Source organism: Alosa alosa, chromosome 12 (assembly GCF_017589495.1).
Source record: "Alosa alosa isolate M-15738 ecotype Scorff River chromosome 12, AALO_Geno_1.1, whole genome shotgun sequence".
Lineage (NCBI taxonomy): Eukaryota > Metazoa > Chordata > Actinopteri > Clupeiformes > Clupeidae > Alosa > Alosa alosa.
This window is the reverse complement of record NC_063200.1, coordinates 26,407,476-26,432,121: the sequence shown is the minus strand read 5'-3', so window position 1 is coordinate 26,432,121 and position 24,646 is coordinate 26,407,476. Positions and strand designations below refer to the sequence as shown.

Sequence of the window (24,646 nt, the reverse complement as noted above, 5' to 3'; positions counted from 1 at the left end):
GTTATACTTCCCGACACTGAGGCCGTCGGCCCGCCGGCCCACAGTTGCAAGGGTGGTTTTCCGCTCACAGGCGCTAGGGGAAAGCGAGACGGCCACCATTCAACCCGAAAAAAGTCATATAACCATTCCAATGACTCTGAAGCTGTTAAATGAAGGTAAATTAAGTGAAAAAACGTGCATATTAAGCTAAAAAACCTGCATAGTGTGCCTGTAAGTATGGAGGGGGGTGCATCTGGGATGCCAGTCATCACTTTTCTGGAGGTGTCATGGACCTAATTCAACAAAAGCCTGGCGAAGGAAGGTGACCTCTTGACCCCAGTTAAATACTCACAAAGGTGTCTTTGTTGTTTTGAGTTGTTGTTGATGTTGATGATGCACAGAGAATCACAGGCTCAGTCCCTGCCTCAGTCATTGCAAGCGCCTCTGATTGATTAATCCCCACTATGTGGATACTGTTTTTAGAATTGATTTAGATTAAGTGTTAGATTAAGTTAGTATAATTTGTATTTTTGTAATTTGTATTTTAGTATATTTTTATATATTGTATTTAAGTGTTAGTTAGTATAATTTGTATTTTAGTATATTTAGCATATTCTTTATCTTCTACTGTCCTTATTGCTTCGTTGTGTTTTTATATTGTATACTTTAATTACTCTTTCTGCTGTTAAAGAATGTGTTTGTGTTGTCTGTATGCTGCTGAGACCTTGAATTTCCCCTGGGGATCAATAAAGTATCTATCTATCTATCTATGTTGTTGCTGCTACTGCGTCTGCTGCTATTGATGTTGTTTCTGTTGTTGTTTTTGTTGTTGAGTATCGATTAGAATCTTATCATTGTTGTTTGTTGTTATAACTAAGGTTAGATTATTGGGTATGAGTTCTTGCATGTGACAGTGAGAGATTTGACTGCTGTTGGTAGTCAACCAGTATCACCAAGAACATAAAATCTTTTTTCTGTGTGTAACTAAAAAACTACAACACAAAGGTGAAACCTGCAATCCATTTATTGCTCATTGTTGCCTTATAAAAATAAGGATAATGAATGAAAATATTTTGATAGTAGGTAGTCAATCTTGAACCTTGACATTTAAAACAGAGTGGAATTACCCTATCATGAGTCTGCAAGCCTGTCGGAAAGATTAGCATGGTTTGCAATATAATGTTCTTATAGTAATCTTGCTGGAATGAGCGGTAATCTTGCTGTAAAATAGCAGAACAACCCCTGATGTGTGGTGGGAGTGACATACTTTGAAAAGTCATTGTTTCATAACGTTAAACTTCACAAATGTGTAAAACCATGGCTGTGATGAATTACTGCTTTGATGAAACTTAATAGTTTATAAGAATGTCTGTTTTTCTTTTTTTAACAACACAGAGGCATATCTAATGAATGTAGCCACTTCTGGGAAGTTGAAGCATGCAGACATGCAGTTACATTTGGGCTACTGAGAATAACATTAGTAACTGCATCCGGTTACAGAAATAAGTAGGATGTGGTTGTTGCCCTTGAACTTTCATGTGTCTGTTTGCTGTATTTCAGAATTCATATGGTTCATATGGCTGTGTTTAAAGTGTGCTAAGAGAAATGACGATGTGGTATGTGCTTTTGTCCGGTAAAAAGCAATGGACCAAATGTATCCATGAAGGTTCCCATTTGACTCTGAATTAACAATTTTCTGAATTTTATCCTTGCCATAGGCTATAGCAAAGGAGAACATTTTATTTTAATATTATTTGATAACACATCATGCTATTACATAATTAATTTCAAAGGACTACCAAGTTTAAATTGAGCAGCATACAAGCTGTTTCATTGAAAAATTGCATCAGCTACTTCGTATGAAATGTCATCAGACACGTTAACTTAATCTAAAATGATAATAAAAACCAAGGCTGCCCCAAACAACAAGTTCCCCTTTGTTGAGTCTGTCTCAGACCCTCTTACCCAATGCAGACCACACGAAAAGGGCTTATCTTTTTTCCTCGCCTCTCCGACTCAGTCCAAAGGTCAGAGCCCTGGTTTTGTGGCGCGGACGTTTGTGACCGGGCATACTTTCCACTGTTGTCAACCAGACACACGCGGCCCCACTCATCTGACTGTGTCGGCTTTCTAAGAACAGGCCTGGCACTGCAGTTCTCGGCAGCTTAAGACAACAACCAGCATGCCTGTCTGTCAAACATCGTAACAGAGCATTGTTCTCAGATAACCTGGCCCAACACTGACATTCGCACAGTAGTCGTTTGTGCAGTTAATTGTTTAAAGCTTTTGAGTGTTAAACTGTAGCTAGTCTATAGCAAAGTGAATCCGTAGGCTACCCATTTGAACAGGATTTTGCATTAGAAATGTGCCTGTGACCTTGACTTTGTGAAATGCCTTGGCCTTCTTGAGAACACTTTGTATCTTTTGGTTGAGATGGGTTTGTCCTTGACGTTGGCGTCTATGGGTGGATTCCAAGACCAAGAGTTACCTTGGGTGAAATATTTAACAGCACGTGTCGATGCGTTACAGGAGAAGAGAAATCCTGTTATGAACCACGGCAGAGACTGATCTGCTCACGCGCTGGATTGGATTACAGCACCTGAAGCACCAGCCAGTGCCACTCGGTGTGTTAATCTTTGCCTTAAAAAAATAGTGGATTTTAGATTAAAAAGGCGGACACGTGTCATTCCGCAAAAAAGAGTTTGTTTTTTGCTATTTGATTGACATGGCATTCTAAAGGACTAATGATGTTTTGCTGTTTATTTTACTCAATAAATTCCATTCTCAAAAGCAACAACAAGAACCAAATACCCCAATGAATTACAAACATTCGGAGAATTACACAGATTCCAGTAGTGATCCTGTTGTCAAAGAGAGGCCATTCAGCCTGCCATAAAAGCCCACACTGACACATTTTACTGCATGAAACTCACAGGGACCCCTGGTGGATTAGCCTGAGGCAGTCTCACTGTTACCCCCCTATTCCAGCCCTACTTGTCATCCATAAGAATTCTGCAATTTATCTTTAATATTCTTATTACAGTGTAGTTACATGTAAATAATATAACACCCATGTAAGTGTTTTATGACACACTGCTTACGCAGAACTTAACTTTAACCCCAAGTACATATGTGACCAGAAACACTTTCTGCTCCTGCTCTGACTTCTAACAGTCCTGAATGATAAAGTATCTAATAGACTGTCAAACTGACTACATTAACTGTTCATCATGGTTGTCCTCCAGCAGACCACTTTCCCCACTCTCTCCCTTATCTTCTGAGATAACAGAACAATATCTCTATCGTTTACCAAATCACTGGGATATGGGATGTGTAGAATTGTCTGGCAAACATGTCTATGTTTTAGTGCGTGCTCGAATTACTAAGTAAAGAAAAGGATGATGGGAACTTTGGAGTCACTGATTAAACAGGCGGCTTCGGAGCGGTGGCAAAACATATGGATGCTTATTGCACTTGTGATAAAACGGCTGTGCTAGCAGATGTGTTATCTAAACGAGAAAGGCGAGACGGTGGACTGCCTGCTGCACGTCTGGAGACCAGGGGGAAGTGTTAGTTCTTTAATTAATGGCCCGCGCTGATGGAGGAGACAGCAGAGAAAAGGGCCGCTCTCAGGATGAAAAATGACACAATTAAAGAGACGTTCATGGCACCTTGGTGTGGAATGCTGTCCACAGAGACAAACAGAGGAGGGAAAGAGAGAGAGTAAGAGATAGAGGATAGAGTGTGTGTGTGTGTTGGGGGCAGAGAGTGAGAGCAAGATAAGAGGGACTTTTCTTTCCGAAAGACTGAATCGTTCTTCTTTCTGAAGCGCTGATGGTCACGGCGGCGTAAATGTTTGTGGTGGTTTGTGCGTCTGGCCTGCCTGTTTTGCATGGGCTTCACTTACGTCTTAATGATCCACTCCATCACTGGCCCACAGCTGCAGGAGATGGGATGTGGCAACGCCACCAAAAACAAACCCTGAATTAGCCCCTGCGCTCACTGGGCCGCATCTGAAAAATGCCCAGTTTCAGGTTAGTCATCTATTTATAGTGACTCTTCTGACAACACGCATTCAGCCCAGCACATTTTGGATAGGCTACACAGTATACGGTTGCGTGTAATTTCTACGGAGCATTCGAGCTAAGAAATTGTGTTATCTATTCTACGCTGGGTTTCTATTACATAAACTACACTAACAAAATTACATAATTATGTGTTAAAATTGACTGAGGAGGGACCACGGTGATGCTTGGATAACAAGGCTGGATCTTTGCAGTGGCACAATGCATGACTGAACTTGAGACACTCTCCTCTTAAGATGATCCTATTCCACAGATCCAGCTAAACCATCTAATGTGGTACCCCAGGATATTAAATTTAGCAATATTAAGTCCAATCCATTTAACTCCTGTAATATAAAAAAATGCATTTTGCTCTGAGGTGAGGAGACATATACTGAGATTATGTGGTGAACTGGGGCCAGTAACACTTTATAAACTTGTAGTTAAGGCCAGTGAAGGAGGGAAGAGGTTCTGAATTCTGATTCTGGAACAGGAGAGAGAGAGAGAGAGCGATTAGGGAAAAAGAGAGAGGAAGAGAGGGAGAAAAAGAATGAGTGAGAGAGAAAGAGAGATCAACACAATCCCTACCAGATGAGGTCTCATAACTGGAGTCAGCGTTGTGTTTCAGCGAGGCACGCTAACATTATTATGTCCTCAAGTCCTCAGGCTGCAGAGGAAGCCAATCCATTGGCTGATAATGGAGTTGACCTGACCCTGGGGGGCCGTGCTGGCTTCCTGCTACACGAGCTGACCTTGACTCCCTCCACCGCCGAGAAGCTTTCCGGTGTACCCTAATACGATAGCTCCTTTATTAAGTACCACAAACACTCACTGTAGGAGACAGTAGAGTCATGTGCACCCCCCACCACCACCACCATCGACCAGCTACAAATAATGATTCCTGTGCAAATCTTCCATGTGCCATTAAGGTAACATGTGGTGAAATGTGAAGACTCCTATTAGAGGATGCAAGATTAACTTTAAGATAGTGGGTCAATAATGATGTTGTTACATTACCAAATGAAAAGTATAGTGGGTCGCTTTTGTGTTGCATATTCACGTTTAGTCTGTGGGGTCATTAGCCAGCTGAAATGAACTAAGCCTCATTAGAGAGCACGTCTGGACTACAGCAAGCACAGATGCTAAAGATCACACATCAAGTCCGTTCGGAAACAATGACGACACACATGCCCCACACACACACACACACACAACAAAACAAAACTAAAAAACAAACAAACAACAAAAGGAAGACGTCAGGTGTGGTCACTCATCAGAGCACTTAGGACCATCTTAAGACGTCTGCAGTCTGTTATTTGACTACAAGGTGTGTCATGTTAGGTAGGTCCCGTGGGAGGCCAGGGGACAAAAGCAGGGCAATTATCAGCAATTATCGGCCTGTTCGGGGATCCAGTTCCTGCCTCCCCTCGGCTCCATCCTCTGGGCTCTTCCTTTGGGGGTTATTAGCATATGAATCACACAGCCTGGGACATTTTGTGTGGGAGCAAAGGGGTGTGTGTGTGTGTGTGTGTGTGTGTGTGTGTGTATATGTGTGAATGTGTGTGTGTGTGTGTCTTGGGGGTTGATCATAGTAGGTGGAGGGGGGGTCTGTAGTAGGTGGAGGTTGGGAGTTGGAGGGGGGATTGCTGATACCGTAGACACTCTAATCAGAGACCACAATCAAAGAAGGGTGGGGTCCCCTCTTTTGTGGATATATCTGTCCTGTCAGTATCACACACTGGCAGAGAGAGGACGAAAAGAGAGGGAGCCAGAGGTAGGGAAAGGTAAAGGATAGGAAATAGGGAAAGAAAGAAAGGGTTTGCAAAAGAGAGAGAGAGAAACTGGGTGAATGGAAAGAGGGAGGAATATGAGATGGGATATGAAGGAGGGAATGCAGAGAGAGGGATGATAGATAGATAGAAACATTAGGATAGTGAATGAAAGAAAAAAAAAACAGAGAAAGAGAGGAGGGAAGCATGGTAGCACCATCAACATGCATGCATGCACATACACACACACACACACACACCACACACAAACACAAGCACAAACACAGATACACACACACACAGTCACGCACACGCTGAAAAGCCCAAACAAAAGCAGTGGGCAGCGGACGCTTCCTGGCCGGCACTCCTCGCACCGGAGGCTTTAGGGTCAGAGCAGGAAGCCGGATACCATAAAGCCCTCTTCCTGTCCAGACAAATAGCCCATTAAGCCACATGTGCAGCCAGGAGATTGCTGCTGGCCACTATCTCCTCTCCTCTCCCCTGCCCTCTGCCTCTCTACGGCTCCTCTATGTACTGGGGGGGGGGCAGTGTGCAGTGCAGTGTTAGCACACTTAGCAGATGCGTCCATTTGCTGCTGATGTGTCGCAGGTGACTCAGCTGTAAGGGGAGAGGATGGATCCATTGTTAGGCACAGCGAGGCTAATCAACAAGGCCGACTTTGCAGTGCCGTGTGAGAACTCGAAAATGGTGTTCTGTGTGCGAGAATGGACTGTGTGTGTGTGTGTGTGTATGTGAGAGTGAGTGAGAGAGAGAGAGGGAGAGAGAGAGAGAGAGAGAGAGAGAGAGTGTGTGTGTGTGTGTGTGTGAGAGAGAGAGAGAGGAGTGTGAAATGTAGTGTATAAGAAGGTGTGCGGCTTGTGGGAAGAACTAAAACAAAAACAAAAAATAAATAAAATAAAGAAATGGAGGAAAACAGCAGCAGCTAGGCTATGAGTCACGCATTAGTCACACACACACACACACACACACACACACACACACACACACACACACACACACACACACACACAAGCCATTCTTTTTAAGACCTTCACTGTGCTGAGGATGTCAGAGGTATGCAGTTGCTGTGTGTGTGTTTATGTGTGAGGGAAATGATGAAGCAGAAAGAGTGTGGTGCCTGCAACAATAAATAAAATACCATTTAGCCATTCACCATTTGTCAGACAATGGTTTGTTACAATACAAATATTTCTCTGATCTGTTTTACAAGGAAATGCAGTGACATTATTTTGCAAAGGTAGACTCACAGTTCAGCATGTCATTGGATGTGAAAGAAACAATATGAGCTAAATTTCCTGCAACAAAATATTCCATATCTAATAACCTCATCTGGCCTCAACAGACACACACACTTTGATACACATAATATGCAGTGATAATATATCATTCTTAAGTGGAAAAAGACACAGAGGTCAATGTTCATGTAGTTCCTTTATGAGGTCTCACAGTGTTCATTTTATGACGCTTGTACAGTGCAAGATCAAATATATAAATATACAGTACAGGATTTATAAACATATCTGTATAAATAGCTTCAATAATGAGCACATTTTTTCACACAGCATTGTTGGCCCATCTAATTGAATGCTTTGGACCTGATTTCTGTGTGGTGCTTGAGCCTTTAAGTCCGAGTGGTCGGGGCTGACTCGGAGGCAGGGGCATCACTGGCAGGGGAGGGATGAGAATCGCATGACAACAACCCACCACAACAAAAACCCCGGCGATGTACTAGGAGCAGCCATTGCTAAGCAGTTATGTGGTTGCTAAGCGGGAGAGAGAGAGAGAGCGAGAGAGACAGAGACAGAGAGAGAGAGCAAGAGAGAGAGCGAGAGACAGAGACAGAGAGAGAGAAGAGAGAGCAGGAGAAGGCACAAGCAGAGAGAGGGAGAGAGAAAGAGAGAAAGAAAGAGACAGAGTGAGAGACAGAGGGAGGGAGGGAGGGAGAGATAGAGAGAGAGAGAGAGAAGAGGGAGGGAGGGAGCAGTAGGCAAAGAGGGAAACTCAGAGGGTACTCCTTGATGTCTATATCACACCCTCTCCTCTGTAGCTGTTTCATGTGGCTTTCCTCAATGACAAAAAAACCCCCATTTGAAACAACTAAGACCACAGATGCCGAACATTCACAGCAGGTCTTGAACCAAAATGGTTCTTATTGTATTGAGCAAATCATACACAGCACAACCGAGACAAATGGAAATGACTGAGGATCTTGGTCCATAAAGTGCTTTGACTGCGCAGACAGCATGTAGGGCAAAAGACGAGGCCAGCAAGGGAACTCATTTGAAGGAAAGACAATGGGAGGCAGAGACTGCATTTTGCTGGAGTTTCATCTCATTGTACCTAGCAGCCATATTTTTGTGCGTCTATTTGTATTTTGTCTCCTACTTTCAAGGCAACAGGGAACTGGTGTATTCATAGTGTCTCTTTCCAATGCCAGATAGTGTAAGTAAAACAAATCCTCTTTAGAATGGGGGTTGGGGGAGGGGTTCCCATAGAATATAAATGCTGCAGGGTCAGTCCCCCTCCACCCAACCATACCCACTAAAAAAAATAATTTAGCCATATTGCACCACAATGAATATACTAGAGTGCTTTTTGTCCTATGAAAACTCCCACCTGTCTACTCGTCAGTCTGAAGTGCCTTTCCTTGCTTCGGCGTGAGGGCATGTGTGTGTGTGTATGTCCTGTGTGTTGCCGTGGGACTGAGGTGAGGCTTGGTCGTGGAGCGGGGTGAAGATGACCATGGGCAGCTCCGCTGGTCTGCTGACAGGCAGCCATTTGTACTGCAGGCTCTGGTCGGAGGGGCTCAGAGCCCACCCGTAGTGCTGCAGCATATAGCCACACACGGCCTGGATAGGATGGACACACAGACACAGACACACAAATAAACACATGCAGAAACACATACACACATGCACAGGCACACACACATACACACACCCACACACACATAAATAAACATGTGCACAAATACAAACACACACACACAAACACCCCCACACATATACACACACAGACACCAACACACACCAACACACACACTAATAAATGCACACACACACACACACACACACACACACACACACACACACAAGGTCAGGGACGTCCCTGCAGGAGACTTGCATGTGCTGCTCCTCAGGAGGCCTGACATACTAAACACAGAGCTGCATCGAGAGCCAGGAAAAATAGATGGACACAAGTTGACTGTCCACATCCCCAATAAAACTATGCACAAAATACATACACAACCCTATTCAGAGAGTTTTGGAAATTCCAAATGTTATTCATCATCGAAACAAAAAGTATTCTAGTGAATGAGAGGATACAATCTCGCAAAAAAAATAGTAGTAGAAATAGAGTGAAATTGAAAGAAAACAGACATGGGAAAATACATTGTAGTCATTAGTGACTCACCCATACAAAGAACTCATACTGAAACTGAAACTCTTTTAAGTATGCCAGTCACAGACATGAGGACATAACAAGTACTAATCCAGGGCATTTTGAATTCAGTCATGCTCAGTCTAAAAAAACATTCAATCATATGGATCATGTATAATCACATAAAAATCCATCATCACAGTATATTATATATATATATATATATATATATATATATATATATATATATATATATATATATATATATATATACACATACACATATGTATGTATGTACTATTGATATATTATTGTATTTTATTCTAATTATTATCATGTTATGCTGCTGCTATTACATGCAGGCCACAGTCTCTTGCTGTGACCTTATCTCTTATGGTCTCCCCGCTTGGCCTGGGGTTCCCCACTGGGTGGTGATATTTTCAAGGGGGCACCCCCCGCCATGGCAGCTGTCTCCCCCAGCGGGCGGCCCACTGCCCCCAGACACCCCGACATCCGCCAGCAGCCAAAACACCATGCCGCACCACCGACCAGACGTCTCAATCGCACAACGCTACGCGCTACACACGGGCCACAGCAGTTAGAGACGGTTCAATCTTACACAGCTATACACTACAGATGTAACACAGCCATCACAGATATCTTAATCTCACAAGGCTATACAATGTACACACAGATAAACTCCACAGTCAGAGATTTATTAATAATCTGACGTTCACACAGCATTCACAGATATCTCCATCTCACACCACTACACACTATAGGCTACATGCAACACAAACATCACAAACCTCTCAATCTCACAATGCAGCACAATGTATATATACTCAGTAGTCAGATACACATTCATACCCTTATAATTGTCACGGTTTGGGATTTTTGTCTTGTGTTTCTGGTGTCTTGGTTTTGTGTCTTTTAGTTGGTAGAGGGATTTGTTCACTTCCTGGTTTCTAATAATACTCTGTATGGGATTTAATGGTCCATCTTTATATGATATTATGCTGTAGATGCTATAAGATCATACAACTGGAATTCCGAAAAAGTTGGGACACATTGTAAAATGTGATAAAAAAAAGAATACTATCATTAACAAATCATGCAAACTCTATATTTAATTGAGAATAGTTCAAAGACACATATGAACTGTTGAATGAGAGAAACTTGACTATTTCATGGGAAATATAAATAGATTTTGAATTTGATGCCAGCAACACGATTAAAAAAAGTTTGTATGGAGTCAAGAAAAGGCTGGAAAAGTTGTGAAATGAGTAAGACCAAAGGAAAAAAAAATCACAATTAATGAAGTGAACTGGAACCATGAATGGGGATAATTTCCAGAGAGACTGAGCAAAGATGTGGAGGTATTCATCACCCTGTGTAAACCTGTGCGGGCAAATGATGAAACAATGTAAGAATAATATTCTTAACATGCAAAGGATTTGAGGATTTCATCATCAGTACGTAATATCATTAAAATATTCAGAGAATCCAGAGAAATCTTTAAAACAAATGATAGAGCTGAAAAACAATGGCTCTTGGATGACACTGCATTAAACCAGACCTTTTTTTCTGTAAAGAAAATCAATGTATGGGCTCAGGAAAACTTCTGATAACCATTGTCTATGAGCATGCTCCATTCACAAATGCTAGTGTAAATTTAACCATGCAGAGAAAACAAAATATTTAGACATGATACAGAAATGCTACCATCTTATCTGAGTCTGAGCTCATTTAAAATGGACTGAGGTAAAGTGAATGAAGGCCCTGTGGTTATCCTGTGATCCCATTGTCCATCGTACTCATCTTACCAGTAGTAAGTTGTCCAATACCCGGAAGTTACGCAAAATTACGCAACGACACGCCCATTTCAAGTCATCTGACGAGAAGCAATCTAGTCCAAGCCAGAGGACCCCCAAGTTCGGCTAAGAGTTCTTACGACTTGAAAACAAAGATGGCTGCGCCCTGTACTTGTGTTAAGTAGCTGTGCTATTTTACTCTTCTTTTTACTGCTTAACAAATGTGAATGTCCATTTAAATTACTCGTACACATTAAGCGCTAAACCAACAAACGCTGGACAACGCTATGTTACTCGTGGTGAATACTGGTGATTGATTGGTCTTTGATTCATTGTGTTGTGATTAACATTAATGCAATAACATAAACCGGAACACTTCTTAGGGGGAAGTGACGCCATTTCACAAGTTACAGGTTGTCACATGGTGCATTCATGGCACCTGGGAATGATTACTCGAGATTACTTTGTTTTTCCCACAGCGAGTGTTCATGTGTTTTGCCGTCGGAATGTGTGACAATTTTCTGATGCCCATGAACGCTAGGACAAGCCATCAGCATGGACTACGGGATCACAGCATTAGACCAATCAAAATCAGGGACCACTCTGGGCTAAAGAGCAGAGGGACTATTCAACTATCCAACATATACAACTTGTTATAGTGCTCAGTTCAAAACACAGCATCCATGATGGTGTAGAGGTGCATCAGTGCCTATGGCATGGGCATTTTGCAGATCTGGCAGGGTACAATCAATGTTGTATGATGTAGGCCTACACAGGTTTTGAGCAACATATAGGCCTACTGTCATCCAGACAATCTTTTCAGAGAAGATCTTAAATATTTCAGGAAAACAAGGCCAAAATGAATTCTGCCCATATTTAAACAGTATTTCTCCATAGAGGAATAGTCCAGGTGCTAAAATGTCTGCAGTCCAGACCTGTCAAATTGGGTGCATCATGGAAAAATATGATTAAGAAGACCCCAGACTGTTGAGCAGCTGAAATCCTATATCGGGCTAGCCTGGCGGGCCATCCTATATCATTGAAATGTATAGTCTGGAATCGAGCCATTCACCTCGCTTAATCCAAGGGGCGGGCAGAGAATTGTCTTTCAAACTGCCTAGGCATGCAATAGGCCAGCGCTACGACCATATCCGTTATCCGGGTCGGCAAAACGGCAAATACATCCTTCTTCGAAAGGAATGACTTAAGTGCATTGTGTTGCTCAACTTTCAAAGAAAAGCACAAGTCCAACTCCTCCAAAGTTGACGCCAACGCCGATTCAAACAACCGCTCTCGTTTGCCATAGCCACCTTCCTTGTTGTTCACCGTCGCAGGACTGTCGTTATCCTGTTAAGCCCGCCTTAAGACTCTCTAACAAAATAGAGCGCTGTGATTGAATAACATCCACGGTGTTAGCCAATAGAAATTCCTATGGTTTGCTACTAGACGTACAGGCTGAGCAAATTAATTTGCCGCCGCTAGGGTGCGTTTAGATTTCTAGGCTAATATCGGGCAGGAATGGGACATTTCATTCTGAAAACTCTAGCAACTGGTCTCCTCAGTTCCTATACATTTACAGAATAAAGAAGTGAAGCAACACAGTGGTAAAAATGTTCGTCCCAACTTTTTTGAGACGTGTTGCTGGCATCCATATTTTTTCCAAAATACAACATTTCTCTCCTTCAACAGTTGATATGTTGTCTTTTAACTATTCTCAATTAAATATAAGGTTGACATGATTTGTAAATCAAAGCATTCTTTTTTATTCACATTTTACGATGTGTCTCGACTTTTTCGGAATTCAGGTTGTGTATTCTTCCGATTCCCAAATTAGACAACAGAGCACCTGTGTTTAACTCACATGACATATAGTTCCCTATAGAAAGACTTTAGAATGAGCTGTCATTAAAAAATAGGTGGTCTGTTGTACTTAACTTAAAGAAGTTTTATTACTGTATTATCTAGATGTGAAATTGGACATTTAGCTGTCTACATTTACTCTACTCACTTACAGACCCCTCTGTATACTACAGTAAAGAAAATCCTTAATCCCTCAACTCTAGCCCCTGTCCTACATGTGAAATGAGGTCCTCTGCCTTGTGAGTGTGTGAGTAAAAAGTCTGTCATTTATTTAGAGGCTCATGTTGGAATCCCTCGGCACCCTATTTCCATCAGCCCAGAGAGAGAATAACGGCGGAAGTGAAGCAGAAGCCTCTGGCTTTGCCCGCTGTCCATTTTCCTCTCCCTGTCACAGTCTGTTGGGGTGTGAGAGACGCGCTGACCCAAATACACGTTTCGCTCGGCCCTCTGGTCACCCTGATTCATCTTTTTATGGGCGAAACCCAACGACTGTGTTTGAGAAGCCCCTCGGAGATATTTAGACATTTCATTAAAAATGTACATTCAAAAAAGTTGCGTCACCGGACAGTGGACAGTCTCGTCTATTTTGAACACACAGAGGCTATTCATTTCATTAGCACTCTATCTCTCTCTCTCTCTCTAGAATTCTGCCTGCATAGAGAGCCGAGCCCTATCACTTCAAAAGCAGAAACTCTATCAAAGTTTACATATTTCTTGATGAATCATTCGAGATGAGTAATAAATAGTCTCGGGCTGATTGACTCTTTTGTATTTCACCTATGTTGACTAAGTCACTGAGAAGCACACGACCAGACCGCCCTCGATACACAACTTCTCCATCTGCGTGTGTGGACCCTGTGTGGACGCATGTACCCAACCATCTCCTGCAATGTCATTCACACACACCCAACAGGAGATCCTTGTGGGGTCCAGATACAATCCAGAGTCTGGTGTTACCTAACAGGGGACTGTGATATGAGCCTGACGCCCACCAGCACCAACCCAAACCAGGTCAGGGGCCAGTTCCAGATCAACCACACTAAAGTGCTACTCGCTACTCTCTTTAACACTTCCAACTCATGAAGAGGGAGTGGTGGATTTGGCCCTCATGTTACTGTCAGATACCATTTAAGAGTGCTATAGGACACAAAAAAATAATCACATTAGTCATCTCTGACTAACCATCTTTATTTCTCCTGATGAAGCGTACCGACAAACTGTATTTCGGATGAAGGCGTGGGCTTTTCTAGTGAAATGGTCTCCATGAGAAGAAAGTTGAGTCACTGACCACCATCTGTTATGAAAGAGTGGAATGAAGAAAGCCGTCCTGGCTACTGCTCTTCCCGTTTTTAATGAAAATTAAACCGATAAGATGCTTTCTGAAACATTTCCAAAGAATTGCCAAGTGGGCCGTTGAGGAGATGCCAAGTAGAAGGGTTGAGGCGTTTCTGCTGAACATGCCAGATGGTTAGGTAATGGTGATGTGGAAGCTTATCTCATACATCATGATGTTCTAGCTAATTATGCAATCCAAACAGTTAGCTTCCTCTCTCAGGAATGTAGTGGGGAGGATGATGGGTTTGAAATTGTATCTGTATCATCAATACCCTAAAGGTAATAGGACGCCTCTAAACTTGTGTCGGCCTGTTCTGCTGGAAAGGAAATGACTAACACTTGTCCTGACCGTGCCCTGAAAATGCAAATATTAATTGGAAAGCGCACATCTCCCTTATACCTAGCAGGAGACAGGGGGCTGAGCCATTTCTGTTGAGAAGCACTTCATCTGCCCAGTCAGATTCTCGGCGGACCGTTGCCATGGTTATCTGCGAGACATGCTCGGTGTTTGTCTCTTCCAGACAGTGGAGAATAAGCAGTGAATAAGCATCCCTCTGGTCCCATGAAGAAAAGACATATTTGTGAAATAATCACCTGAGTATGAATGAAGTGTCTCAAATTGTCGCTAACCTGATTTCAGAACAGAGCATTTGTTTCCTGTTACGTTTCCTTTTTATGTAGATTTTTCAGCTACACACACAGACACAGACACACACACACAAAATGCTGGGAGAGAGAGCTCACACACAGAGGAGTGTGAGGGAACTGCCATTCTGAGTGTATTTGCAGGGATGCTGCAGGACAGAAGCAGGTCACTCTACTCATTCTCGCCTCTGTGCGTCATTCGCCCCACACAAACACATGCCCGCACACACACACACACATGGACACACACACACACACAGACACAGACACACACACACACACACACACACACACACACACACACACACACACACACACACACACACACACACACACACACACACACACACACACACACACACACACACACACACACACACACACACACACACAATCTTTAAAAGGAGTTTTCCTAGAGTTAAGATCAGCAAGAGGACAATTTTTTCCCCAACAATAAAAACACCCAAGAAGATTTGAAAAAGCCCACAGTGACATGACTTTTCTCATATGGATGGTAATGTTTGTTATCTCCGTTACCTATCTTCTAGGCTTTTGACATCAGACTCTGTGCAGACATTTCCAGCAAAATCAGTAATATGCTTCAAATGCAGAATAAAGACCCAGCTGAACACCTGGTCATGATCCAGAGAGGGCTGTGGGCTGTGTGTGTGGGTGGGTGTCCATTAATCTAAGTGGAGATCTGCATCCCCATTAGATCACAGGTAGCGTCAGAGACAGACACAGAGGCAGAGCCTCCTTCAGTCCTGCAGTGGTGCAGAGGAGGCAGTCAGATGTAGTGGGACTGGAGTAGGACTAGCTGGGAAAAAGAGAGAGAGAGAGAGATGAGAGGAAAAGAGAAGAGAGGGGAGAGAGGAGGAGAGGGAGAGAGGGAGAGGGGGTAGAGAGAGCGAAAAAAGAAAGAGAGAGAGAGACAAAGAGCGAGCTGTAGGAAGGAATGAAAGAGAGAGTGAAGAGTAGATAGATAGAGGGAGAGGTAGAGGGAGAGAGAGAGAGGTGTGTGTGTGTGTGTGTGTGTGTGTGTGTGTGTGTGAGAGAGAGAGAGAGAGAGAGAGAGAGGGAGTGGGCAGTGTGTACTGTGTGCTGGAGTGTCTCCAGCAGCAGCTGTTGTTATTGGAGCAGCGTCGTCTTCGTCGGTGTCGCTTTCCGAGCACAATTACTTCACATCCTGTGTTAGCAGCACACAAGACAGCACAAACGGAACCACCGCCACGGCAAACACAGAAACCCATCAGCACCGTGCTGGACAAGCCGGCGAGCGGACAGAGAGAGGGAGGGAGGAGGGGGCGGCGTCGTGTCACCTCACGTCACGTCGCCTCCCGCTCTGCTCGGCGGCTAATGACAGATAAGAGCAGATAGGACAGGATGAGGTCACTCGGTCTGAGAGCCGCCGCTGCCGCGCGTGTGGGGGAGGGGGAAACTCGACCTGCTCACCCGCCCGCCCGCCCGCCAGCGTCACCAGATCCCATCACCGCCGGAAATGGATTGCCTAGCGTGCCCCCACATCCCAACCCCACCCCTTCTCCACCCATAAACCCCCCTCTACCCCCACCCTGTGTCCAGCCTGCCCTGCCCGTCTGTCTGACCGCCCACTCGGAGCCTCTGGCTGTCACAACAGCACACAGCAGCACACCTGTCTCCTGCCCGACCTGGACACCTCACACACAGCACAGCACAGCACAGATACACACACACACACACACATTTGAGCCACACACAGTATGCATTTGTAATTTGTATGCATGCACTTGCAAACACAGATGAGCACACATACTGTATGTGTATACTCATTCACCCTCAAAAGGGATGCATGCATGCACACACACACACACACACACACACACACACACACATATGCACAGGTAAAAGAGTGCTTATGTATGCACACATGCATGATGAGCACCCCCTCACAAAATGGGATACACACCTATGTTTGAGTGCACCCCCACTCACACCTATGTTTGAGTGCCGCAGTACCTTGAGAAATACGTGGTTCAGCTGCATTCCAATACAGTTCCTGGGGCCGTTTCCTAAACTGCACAGCAAATTCTCCTGCCCAGCATTCCTGGGGAGAGAACAGAGAGAGAGAGAGAGAGAGAGAGAGAGAGAGAGAGAGAGAGAGAGAGAGAGAGAGAGAGAGAGAGAGAGAGAGAGAGAGAGAGAGAGAGAGAGAGTGGCAGGGGAATAAAACAGAGGAAACAGCCATTACAGATCTCGTCATCTGACTTGTGTATCAGAGCAGCGATGACCCCTCAGGCCGGTAAAGACGTGACTGCCTGCCTGCCCGCCCGACTGCGGGGACGCGCAAGGGACGCCGAGACACAGAGCACAGCTGTCACATTAAGGGCTGTTAGTGGGAAGGTTTCCACTGATGACCTTGCGCTCCGCAGCGCAGAGGAGTCAGCAGAAAGGGAGAGAGTCACGTGAACGCCCTGAGCCAAGTGTGACTCCACTGTGTGTCTCTGGCAGTGTGTGTATGTGTGTGTGTGTGAGAGAGAGAGAGAGAAAGAGGAAGGGAGAGAGGGAGAGAGGGAGAAAAAGAAAGGAGAGAAGAGGAATCCCAGAAAAGCACATTCTAAGCCCGCACACAAAGAAATGTAGCTTTACTTTTAGTGAAGTGGATCAAGGGGATGTGGAGCTGTGGAAGAGCAGGGATTGCTGCTCTCTCATTTGTGCAGATGGGAGGGAGTGAATGTTACATTTCTCCAATATATATGTTCTCCTATCTTCCCTCAGGATACAGGAAGGATATCACACACACACACACACACACACACACACACACACACACACACACACACACACAAAGAGAGAAAGAGAGAAAGAGAGAGAGAGAGGGAAATAAGAGACATATTGGCTTTCTCTCATATGAGCCTGCCTTTGCCAGGAAGGGAGTGTTGATGGACTGCAGGACTGGGTCCAGTCTCTTCAGTTTTTTTTGGCCTGGCTGAGCAGATGAGTGTTATCAGTGTAGGGAGATATTAATAACAACGTAACATTTAGTGCTGTGTGTGTGTGTGCGTGTGTGTGTGTGTGTGTGTGTAGGTGTTTTCATCCGGAGCCACTGGCTAATGAGTGTTTAAATGTGGAGAAGCGGAACAGCCTCCTGCGCATTTTATGACATGATCACCCCCCACCATCAAACATTTTATCAACATGATTGCAGCCACTTCACTTTCGAGAGCCTTCCTGCTCACAGTATGAGCTATGTATACCTCTATGGTCAGTTAGGATTGAACTATTTCTTGTCTAATGGCAAAAGCCCATAAAAAAAAATCAATAGTACAAGTATGGTCAGACGCTGGGAAAAAAAGATGTCGGAAGGGGAATATCATAAAATATCTTGAATATCATAAAGATGTCAGGGGGGTAGAATATCGTAAATATCTCCTGCTGATTGATGCCAAATCATTTGGTGCTAAAAATAGCCACACAATGTACCTACTCTCTCTACTCGGTGTAGCAGTAATGACGCAAGTGTCAGATATAGGGCTCTGTCCACGACCGGCCGGACCATAAAACAGGTATATGCGGCGCGTAGGCAGAGGGGTGCCCATAAACACCTGGCTGAGTGCTGAGTGCAGGCTGCCTGGTACAAAGGGGCATTCAGGGGCCAGAGCTCCGGTGCCCAGGGCCCATCTCCCCCCTGTGAGTCACTTACACAGCTGACACATGGGGGAGAGAGAGAGGGAGGGAGGGAGGGAGAGAGAGAAAGAGAGAGGAAGAGAGCGAGGGAGAGAGAGAGGGAGGAAGGAAGAGTGTGGTGGGGAGAGGGAGGGAGAGAAGGGGGGGCAGAGAGAGTGAGAGGTGGAGAGAGAGAGAAAGAGAGAGGGAGGGGGAGAGAGATGAAGGGAAAGAGGTGGAGGGAGAGAGAGAGGGGACATGACATCCTGGAGCCCCTGAAAGCCAAAGAGGAAGTGGAAGTGACCGTGGCGGGCCCACGCACAAACAAAAACTTCTAGAACACGACTGCGCTCCGGGGGCGGGGGTGGAGGAGGGAAAAGAACAGGTGTCTCTTCCAGGGGCAGCCTCTCGGAATACAGAGTAAGAACTCGAGGTGACGCTTGAGTTCAGAGTTTCACCACAGGAAACACGATATGTCCTCCTATGATGACCTGCCTGAGAAACACATAAAACAGCAGTAAACCACAAAAGCTTAATTTACTGTGAACGCTGATTACCAGAAATAAAAATTCTGCAAGCTATAAAGGCTGTGATGCACAAATGCCTTTCTCTCTGGGACTAACTGAGTCTATAATAGGCTGCACGTACGCTTCAGAATGTGAGAAGCTAATGGAAAATGCACTTTTCATTATATGGCAACATTTACAACGTCATTCCGTGACGTTCATCAGCCTACCCAAACTCAAACTCGTTTTCAAAGGGCTCTCGATGACATAAAACACAAATCAGAAAAGGCAGCGAACAGACAGAGGTGGACGCTTGTGATCTCTGTGCCTGGTGACGCACACGTCTCGGTTACGCAACGCCAACCGGGCCTCAGACCTCTCGTATGATATCAAGGCGCGCGTGTCATTTTCCAAAAGAAAAACAATACCACACTAAACACTTCTCTCTCTCTCTCGATTTCGATTATAGCACCTTGTTCACTGAGTCACTCAACACCCTCAAAGCCAGTGCAGTGCCAGGTTGGGCTACTGATTTACACTGCGTAGGACTACTTCAAAATGAACAGCATCTATAGGTTACTATTGTATGTTCTGTTTCACTCTTATTTTAAGGATTGAAAATGCAGCATTTCAAAACCACCTCTTTGGAATTGATGTACTGTAAAACACTGAACAGGGTTATTGTGCACCTAATGTGATGTGTATTTTGAAGATATATTCCTGTTTTGTGACTAGTTGCCCTTTTGCAATGTAAAAGCCTATAACAGGTCATAATAACCGCACCAGGCCTAATCTGAAGAAAACATTTGTGAAAAGAGAAATTAACTAAACCCATAATTGTGAGCCATATGATGCTGTAGAATACTGAGACATAATTAGGGAATTATGGGAAATATCTACATGGATACATTAAAACCACTGATCTATAAAGTGTTCTTTATAGATCAGAGATTAAAACTGAAGAAGAGCAAACATATTTCATGGAAACATTGTTTATAAATGCCACAGTTTACACATTCTCTTTTGAGTTGGGTCCTGTTCAAAAATGACGTCCACACATTTGATAGCTACGCTTCATCGCAAGTCACAGGGCTTAGTGTGTTTTCAAAGTACAAAATAACAAATAACAACAATCCACAGGGCTGTCCCGACGAGAGGACGACAGCCCGAAACGCGCCTCCCCCCACAGTAGGTGACGTAGGTGCTTGTGTCACAGCGACCCTCTTCAGATGGGAGGAAGAGGAGGGAGGCCATTTGCTGTTCTCTTGAAAGGGGATAACTGTGGCTGTGGAAGGGAAGGGAAGACGTTCGGTTCGCCACAACCTCAGGAGTGCAACTTAATCCACCCTGATGCAGGACAGGTGTTTTGTAATAAGTCCAGCAAGTGGGCGGTGACTCACTACTCCTCTCTCTCTCTCCATCACTCCATCCATCTATCTCTCTGCCAGTGTCTCTTCAATCTGTCTCTCAATCCCTGATTAAAAGTGAATGTAAACGTTGCTGGGCACCCCTGGACTGAGTCACTTTTGCGACGCAGCCCTTTGTCCAATCTGACCTACTTACATGCTAAGGGCTGGGCCAGTAAAGTACACACTGTGCACTAAAAAGTACATTTTCTAATTAGTTCATGTGAATTTAATGCAGTACACCATTTTGCACTAACCTGAAGAGCCGAGATATTGTGGTCCTGCCTGTGTGAAATTGAAATGACCACTTACCAAAACCATAACTAGATTTACAGTTTTTTCAGCTGCTTACACACTAAATCTTGCTTGTCACACAATTTTCTAAACATGTCCAAACATCATAACCCCACACCAAATCTGCAAAACCATACACTAATTCTCAGTGTTTGACTCAGTTTTCAATTTACTAAAACACCTTTTCCAAAACACCACACACAATTTTCTACCTAACACACAAAAATCGAACAGAAAGTAACTTAATTTCATTTTTCAAACACAACCCATCAAAATGCCACACTAAATCACCAGTGCTTCACTCTCTCTCCTCAAATGTGTACACACTCATTACTTTACGTAACACCATCCAGTCATTGCCTTAGTATATGCCTATGAATAGATACTCTATATGTAGGTATGGACCCTTTCAATCTGGCCCTAGAGGATTTCAGAACCAATGCAGATACTTTGAAAGGAATGTTCAACAAAAAGTCGACTTTATGTACAGTAAAACTTGTCTTTTTTACTATATTTTTGTGTCTACCCAAGTTATGTACCATTAACTCAATACATTTTTCTATAGACCACACACACACACACACACACACAGACATACAGACAAACACACACAGACACACACACACACACACACACACTTTTCTTTGGAAAAAGCAAAGTAATTTGATAATAGTCAGTCATTTCCATAGGCAAAATCAGCTTTTTCAGAACTCCATGTACATCTGGTGGTCATTGTATTTTGCTTTGCTTTGTTCTTGTTGGCTGTAAAATACTGTATTCACAAAAGCAAATTATTTGGTGATTTTAGTAGTGATTTTTTTCAATTTTGGTTTCAATATTGCTTGCATTTTTACTGTGTGTTTCAACTTCTCTCTGTAGATACGGTAACTTTCATTGTTGTATGGAAATACATAAAGCCTATGAATACATATAAAGCCTATGAATACATATAGAAAGCCTAAGACAGAAGAGCTTTAGGTTTTGAGCAACAGTGTGTACATGATGTATCCAAAATGTCATATTATGAAAAAAGTGTTTGTAATGTGAGGCGAATGTTTGGTTTAAAGATGTGTTTGCGACATTTTGAATGTTGTGTCATTTTGCTGGAGATTTGAGGCATTTTGCATTTTGTGTGAGCAATTGTGGGTTTTGTGTGTGGAGTTTTGAAAAATAGACACAGAATTTTGAACGTGTGTAAACAGTTGTAAAAAACTGTAAGTAGCATATCAGGTCCCATGATGCATTGCATGTGGCCATCACAACATTCACAAATCAAGTAATTTTATGTACGTATACACTTTTGAGAATACTTACTATTGCAATTCGAAATATACCAGCAACAATAAACATGCAGTCTTATTACTATTCTGCTCTCTCACTCTTTTATTCTCTTTTTCCCTATCTCTCTTAATCTGCTGTGTTCTCTGTCACACCATTTCCTCCTCCTCTCCTCTCCTCTGTGTGTTGTTGATCGGGGGCTGTGTGTGTGTGTGTGTGTGTGTGTGTGTGTGTGTGTGGATGACGTGTGTTGTTGATCGGGGCTGTGTGTGTGTGTGTGGATGACGTGTGTTGTTGATCGGGTCTGTGTGTGTGTGTGTGGATGACGTGTGTTGTTGATCGATCTGTGTGTGTTGTTGATTGGGGCTGTGTGTGCGTGTGGACGACGTGTGTGTTGTTGATCAGGGGCTCAGTAGACAGCTCCGATCCGCTCGTCATCAGTGATTCACATGCTGCTGACTCTGAGTGCAGTCTGTGACACAAACACACACACACAGGGCTTCAGTGTGGCTCACCGGCTCACTGTTCACAAACCCACTGACCATAGAAAGGTGCTAGCCCTAATCCGGGGTGGAAATGGCCCTGTGAGCTGATATTTGGTTCCGGTTCTGCTGGTGGTGACCCAGAAAACAGTGATGTGTGTGCCGATGCAGATGTCGATGCATAAAGTAGAGTAACTGGGGACATTCCAGAGATGAATGAGACTCGTCTTAAAAGTGAAAACGGCAAAAAAATCTAATTTCGAACTCAGCTTCTTTCTATGCTTCTACATCAGGGGTGGGCAAACTTTTTGGCTCAAGGGCCACATTGGGTTTTGAAAATTGTCTGGTGGGCGCACAACAAGCCCCAACAACAACTAAAAAATACATTTTTATAGCCTAATTTAGTATGAAAAGTTTTGTTTTAAAATATTAATTGCTTAAAAATACTGCTAATTTTATGCTGTTTAACACATGTATAAATTGTGCACTGTCTGTCAGTGGCTTTAATTCTTATTTCTCAATGATCTTCTGCCTCTCGATGGCTAGTACCTATCAATCCTCTCACAGTTGTGTCAACTGAGTAACTACTGTTGCCTTCATGATTTCCTTTTAAAACTTTGTTATAAGAAGGAGATATCAATTATCAACAATCCAAGCCAGCTGGAACCTCGCGGCTCTCTCTCCCTCGTGAGTGCAGACCTTCCCAATTAAATGGATTGCATAATGTTCAGATCTTAACTTTTTAACATGATGTTATCTCTATTTAACATGATGTTTTGACATTGAATTAAACCTAGGAGAAAAAGCAGTTTGCAGTAAAGCTAACCAACGCCGTCTCTAAGAAAAAAAATAGCGAGCAGCCTGATAACTAAATGAAATGCTCGGGGCGGATTGAGTCTTGTGGGCGGATCCGCCATATGAAATTCTACACTATAATATTTTTCAGGATTTTTAGGCATCTCTTAACACAGCTAATGTTCCTTCTGTCATGGCACTATTAATTGTCTGTTCTTGACAGTATCAATCATCTGTTTGTACATAATACCCAAAGAATTTGTATGCCTACTTAATTGTCCATATCTATACCTGTATTTAAAGGTGCTATGTAGATTTATTTTAGTTTAAAACATTTTAAAATTACCTAGAAATTATCAGACGCCAAAGAAACAACCATAAAGCGCATTGAGTCTGTGTATGCCATATGAAATGTGCTATATAAATAAACTTGAATTGAATTGAATTTCAACAGAACATCAAAAAAGCCTACTCGATGTGCTGCCAAGGTATCCAACCAGTTAGCGTCGGCCCAGCTCTCTTGTCATATCACTTTGTACTGGCACTGTATTAAATACAATGCAAGTCAATGGAAGAGTGTGGCTGTGTTCAAGACAACTCGAAACCTATAGAAGTCCACATGGCACCTTTAAACCAGTGAGACTGGGCTGGCATTTAGGTGTGTGTGTCGTGTGCAGATAAGACTGAGCATGTGGCAGCCAGGGGAAGAGGAGGAGGAGGAGGTGGAGGATGAGTAGGAATGGAAAGAGGAAGAGGAGGAGGATGAGAAAGAGGAGGAAGAAGAGGAGGAGGAGGGAGGAGGAGTGTGAACAAGTTGGGGCAGGACAGCTCCCTGTCGTCTCTTTTTCCTGGCCAACTTCCGCCAGGTCACTGTCCAGTGGGCCCACTTCGTCAGGCGCACTCTTTCCCTGATGTCACGGTCGCAGTGCCCCTTCTTCCGCTGCTACATGGAGCGGCGTCAGTCTCCCTCCCCGTCATGAGGAAAGGGGGCAGATTTCAGACAGTCCGGAAACTTGTCTGGGTGGGAGACGTGGGTTTAAACGTCTCACTCATCAGATGAGGTAAGACTGCTCTGCTTCAGATAGGGCTAGAGAATGCATCGATTGCATCAGAGTGCACTTTATCTCTTCATTTCTGTTACTTGGTTTCTGATTCTGTTTCCTATAAACAGTTTTTCCTTCCCTCTCCCCTCCTCCTCTAAGTCTTTCACAGTCTCTCTCTCTATATTCCACAATCCACTGTCTCCAATTCAGATTCACATAGACAGTTTATCTATCCCACAGACAGACACACACACACACACACACACAAACACACACACACACACACACACAAAGATAAGGTCAGGCTAACACATCTGGGGGGTTAGGTGTGA

At 43.7% G+C, this 24,646-nt stretch overlaps 1 protein-coding gene across 3 annotated transcripts in view; it reads right to left on the bottom strand.

Moving 5' to 3' along the window:
- Positions 1 to 7,756: 7,756 nt before the first annotated feature.
- Positions 7,757 to 24,646, bottom strand: part of LOC125304680 (putative cytochrome P450 120) — a 47,657-nt gene continuing 30,767 nt past the window's right edge. For all 3 annotated transcript variants that reach the window (XM_048259138.1, XM_048259140.1, XM_048259139.1), the window contains 2 exons: positions 16,864 to 16,951; positions 7,757 to 8,682 (listed from right to left, as the gene is read on the bottom strand). In XM_048259138.1, the coding sequence (XP_048115095.1) occupies positions 8,461 to 8,682; positions 16,864 to 16,951 (310 nt within the window). In that variant the 3' untranslated portion in view covers positions 7,757 to 8,460. The remainder of the gene's footprint in view (positions 8,683 to 16,863; positions 16,952 to 24,646) is intronic.